The 5,338-nt window shown below is 44.8% G+C and overlaps 1 protein-coding gene across 4 annotated transcripts in view; it reads left to right on the top strand.

Annotated features, from left to right (window-relative positions):
- The first annotated feature begins 904 nt into the window (after positions 1 to 904).
- LOC134459789 (ran-binding protein 3-like) overlaps positions 905 to 5,338 on the top strand; it is a 36,828-nt gene continuing 32,394 nt past the window's right edge. For 3 of the 4 annotated variants that reach the window (XM_063212208.1, XM_063212207.1, XM_063212206.1), the window contains exon 1: positions 905 to 1,316. In XM_063212208.1, coding sequence (XP_063068278.1) covers positions 1,151 to 1,316 — 166 coding nt within the window. In that variant the 5' untranslated portion in view covers positions 905 to 1,150. Of the gene's footprint in view, positions 1,317 to 4,719; positions 4,864 to 5,338 lie in introns of all 4 variants that reach the window. The other variant, XM_063212209.1, reaches the window with a different exon arrangement.

The following is a 5,338-nucleotide window of genomic DNA, read 5'->3' as shown; positions in this document are numbered from 1 at the left end:
TGCCAAGGGATTCCTTCACAGCCACTAAACCAACCAGTGGTCTTCTTCAGTGGGAGAAACCTTTGCCCCGTGTTGAGTGCCGAGGCCAGGCCACAGTGGAAAATTCCATCCGAACGCACTGAGCATGCCCAGAAAACCAGTCTGCTCCGGAGCTGCTGCAGGCTTCACTCAAGTCCCGTCATGACTTCACTTCACCACCAGCTGAGGCCAGGCACGTGACCACGCATGCATCCGACACAAGATAAAGCACTTTACATTGCGCCACTCTCTGTGTAGTTACGCGTTTATTAAAAGGTTTATAAACCGTGACAACAAACCAACAATTACTTGTTAGCATTTTATTCCACGGCAGTGAGTGTAGTTATGAGGAGTGTTTAGATTAGGAATAATGAATAGCTATGCTGAAAATTGCCTACCGGTAATTTACAAAAATGCAGATGAAACTTTAAAAAGCAAAGAAAAAGAATGCAATCTCCCTAAATGAACAAAGAACGCAAAGTTTGCAATGGTAAGATAGGGGAAAGTCCAACATCAATTGCCTTTATCTAGCAAATAAAAGTAGCACCATGGCTCTCCAAATGTTGTGGACTGAGTGAAAGCCCACATGATGACAGTTCAGGACCGTTCACCTAAAAACTAGCACTGTTGCATTCCCATTGTTGCTGCACTACTTTACACTGAGTTGTTTTGTTCTAAAGCGGTTTGAGCCTGCTTCTCTTCCCTCTACCATAGTGCCATTTGTCACGTATATTGTGCAGATGTTCACAGAGGGTAGGCTATTCTTCAGTCCGTGCTGTCCTGTGGACACCCAGCAGCGACTATCAGCTGTAACCACGCCTTTCACTCCGCCCACTCCACACGCTTCACAAATCTGGCAACGTGGGCTCGGGTAAACATTCGCGCGGAGAAGTTCATTCATGACACTGAGCCGCTAACTGATAGAGTGTAGTGTTATGCCTTCTAGACACTAGTTCATTCTTTAACATCACTATTTACACACGAGACTCCTGTGGCTTTACGGTTCAGTTACAGGGGAATAAACACGCAGTCTAAAAATCTTTCTGAACATTATTCTGTTTGAGCACGTTACCTGAACGACCTTAGAGGTATTGACATGGTCCTCTAGCTCTGGCATGTCGGACGCCTTGGGATGCGCACAATGTCCTCGACTTTGCCTTCAAGTGGACTCTATCCAGTTTCATCTGAACTGAAAATCACTGGAGCTGCTCATTCAAGAGCCCCGCAAAGAGATTCTAATTTTTTAAGCCGCTCAGCTCCTGGCTTCCTGAAGGACAGCACCTTCTATACAAATAACGGTAAGTCATTTCAAAGATAAAAGCGCTCCAAAGCTCGCATCCTAGGCCACTGTTATTGTTTTGGCTATTGGGTTATCTTGCATTCTTTTTGGACGTCTCGTGCCATGAGTGCGCTTTCTGGGCTATGGACGATGTCGTTTCACAGATGTTCATTTAAGTTGCTATCAGATACTTTGTGACAAATGACACCAATGCACCATTGGACTTCTAGCCTTCATTGTATGTCTCAATTGCTTTATAACAACTAGGCTATTTACTTGATGTGTTTAATTTATGATCTTGTAGGCTACAGACAAGGAATTTCACCTCAGTAGGCTACCCAACAAGGGTGACATTCAGTGGCGGAACAATTGCACACAGGGCCCCTGGGCAAGACACTTATAGGGCCCCCTATACAGCTAGCCAAGCTCACACTAGGGCCCCCACTATCAATATGGAAGGGCCCTGGGCCCAGGGGCAAGTGCCCTGCTCGCCCTCCCTACAGCTCCGCCCCTGGTGACATTCCTTCAGTTGAACAGGTTAATGACCAGGTGTGGATGTTTTGGTCTTCTGGCCTTGGGTTAGAAAAAATTGCAACTTAAGAATCAAAACGAAAACGCCATTAGGCTTATCTGTTATTTTTCTGAAGTTGAAAAAATCACTTCTTGTGGACTATGGCTGGGTCATAACCGTTTTCTCATCTCAGCTAAAACCTGAGCAAATGTGTAAAAAGTATGAATTGAGTAAATGTGCTCAGTAGCCTTCTTAAAGTGTCAGTAGACCTACTCTTTCAGGTAAAATAGACCACAATACGTCTTGTGGACTGTGGTGCATAAGTCTAGGCAATGTCATTAATTTTCTGTCCTAAGTAGGCCTAAGTTGAGTAAAGAAAGGGAAAATGTTAAATCATCGCCCTTTGAAGTATAAAAACAGCTCACTATACTTTTCCCCACCACTCAGGCAGGACGACGCAATATTGGCAGGTGATTAGTCTGGTGGTGACTCAGTCATCATGGTTTCACCTGCTGAAGCGAGCAGGATCCTATTAAAGCATGACCAGATCAGGGAAGATTAGACTGGCTCTGACTAGCTACACACATATACAGTACACATATACATTTGGGCACACAGACACACACGCACGCACGCACGCACCCATGCACACACACACACTTGGACAGACACACACACACACACACACACACACACACACACACACACACACTTTGACAGACACACATACATGTACACTTCAATGAACACACACACATACGCGTGCACACTTGAAGACAGACACACACACTTGGACACACACACACACACACACACCCACGGACAGATACACAAACATACGCGCACGCACACACTTGGACAGCCTCCATACATGTACACTTCATTGAACACACACACACACACACATACACGCGCACACTTGAAGACAGACACACACACTTGGACACACACACACACACACACACACACACACACACACACACACACTCTCTCTCTCTCACACTCTCTCTCTCTCTCTCTCTCTCTAACACACACATAAACACAGGTAAGAACACATAGACACACACACACACACACAAACACACGCACACTTGGCGACACACTTGGACACATACACCCACCTACAGTACCCACACACAGACACATGTGGGCACCTACTCCTCCTCACCTCGCCCTACTACTGTGTTGCAGCAAGAGAGCATCTTCCTGAATTTCAGGGTGTAATGCAGCTCGAAACCTGAAGACTCATCTATTTCCCATCTCTGCAGAAATGTGAAGGGTACACAACTGTGGCCTCGGATTCTGCTCTTGGGTGGGTGTAACAAGATAGAACATGGTTAAGTGATTAGTCTGGCGAAGTTAACCCACTATAGTACATCTGCTAACAGATAGCCCACACGTGTCATTTAGTTAAGAAAATGAGGCAGGTATACGGGCACTCGTCTGCAAAGCGGCCGACCCGGGTTCAATTCCCGATCCGGGTCCTTTGCCATCCCTTCCCCATCTCTCGTCCCAACTCACTTCCTGTCTGTCCTTCACTGTCCTGTCTCATAAAGGCTTGAAAAGCCCCAAAAAATACTTAAAAAGAAAGTTTAAAAAAAAGAAAATGAGGACTCAAGGCTCTTCTATTAGAGGATTTACCATTGTGTCAAGGTTAACTTAACCTGGTTTATTACAGAGAGAGGTTCTTGCTTGGAATACCCCTCTGGTCTTGCAGAAGGATGTTCTTCTTGAGCGAGTTTTGGAAAACTTCTTGGAACGCAAAGCAGGGGTGCATTTCTCAAAAGAGAAGTTGTCAGCCTGTTAGCGACTTTGGTAGTTGCCAATGGGAAAATGCATGGAAAACAGCAAAGTAGCTAATGCAGTAGGCAACTTCGGTTTTGAGAAATGCACCCAAGGGAAGATTGTGAGCACTTAGTACGCCACTTAGTCTTGCATTTCACTGCCATGTGTGACTTTCGGGTTAGAGGAGTTAACACATTGTGATTTTGACATGTCGGTGGCACTACAGACATGCACGGACACGCACACACACACACACACACACGCACACACACACACACACACACACACACACACACACACACACGCACACACACACACTAACCACCTACTTGTAACCAACTGTCAACATGCATGTTCACTTTGCAACATATCTGTGGTCTTGTATGTTGCCTTAACTTTGTTATCTCACACTAAGTCTCTTGGTTGTGGAAAAACTAGCATGTATTTGTGAGGTTCAAGTGCAATTATTACATTCTTAGAGTAGATTACAGTGAAGTTCCTTCATTAATCCCAAAGGAAATTAAGGCATGTAGAAGCAGCCGTAATACACATACAGTCATCCGCAAGACAAGACTGCAGATGAGCGAGTTAAAACAACAAACCAATAAATACAAGCAATGACATTGGAATTGAAGGGAGATTCTAGTATGTGAGTATCGAGATTACAGAACAGCTTTCAAGGTTTTGTAATTCCCTGTCGCGCCGTTTATAGTCTGTGTTAGTGGACTTCACGTGAGGACCTGAACACTCGCCAACGCTGGCCATGAGTGAGGTTCAAAAATAAATATGATCAAAGTCCCCCTTCCCCCCTAAAGTTAACTAAACACCAACACACCATGAAGCCAGGAATGGTTTTATGGTGTACATAGATATGATTCCAGTTTCTACTGGATTCGTGTCAGCAGGAGCCGCAGCAGCAGCAGCAGCAGTAGTACTAACTTGATTTGTTGCCGCATGTGTGTATAGTAGGCTACGTGTGTGATGGTCCATGGCCCGGGGCTTGGTCTAAAGTAGCAGCACATTCCTTTAGACTGAAACAACACTGAAAATAGACCAGTCAGAGGCCCCCCCGTTCGTTGTTTTCTACTCAGATGACCCCCCCCCCCTTCCTTTCTCCTCCTTACAGAAATGCACAGTTTAAAAGTGCAAGCAGAGGCGAAACATCTGTGACTGGATGTCTCACGGACAGACAGACGGATGGACAGACAGAGAGATGTACAGACATAGAGAAATGCAAATTTCTGTCATTACGAGCCGAACCAAAACATCTGTGAGTGGATATCCGACAGATACATAGCCGACATACAGTAAACATAGATCACCTAAATTCATATGCATACGTACATACATATTATAGGCCTACAGTTTGTCATACACTATTCATAAATACATAGGCCTACAGAAATGCACAGTTCTGTAAATGCATGAGCAAAACAAGTGTTACTGAATAATGCCTGACAGTCGGACACAAGGAAAGTCACAATACACAGATTAACAGATATACAGTAAATACAGACTGAGAAATACATGCATGCATACATAGCCTACATACATGCATACACAAAGATGTATTCTGCTTTATGCAATTGCATCTGATTTTTGTGTGAGTTGCCGTTTTCATGCGTCAACTTTCTTCTACGCATATTCCAGCATACACATGACTTAACACTCCGTTCAGCTGCTGAACCCATTGCCCATCATACTGTATGTGTCATGAACCATGCATTCGCCTGCACCTATGGGCC

Source organism: Engraulis encrasicolus, chromosome 12, assembly GCF_034702125.1.
Source record: "Engraulis encrasicolus isolate BLACKSEA-1 chromosome 12, IST_EnEncr_1.0, whole genome shotgun sequence".
Taxonomy (NCBI): Eukaryota; Metazoa; Chordata; class Actinopteri; order Clupeiformes; family Engraulidae; genus Engraulis; species Engraulis encrasicolus.
This window is presented reverse-complemented; position numbering and strand designations above follow the sequence as displayed.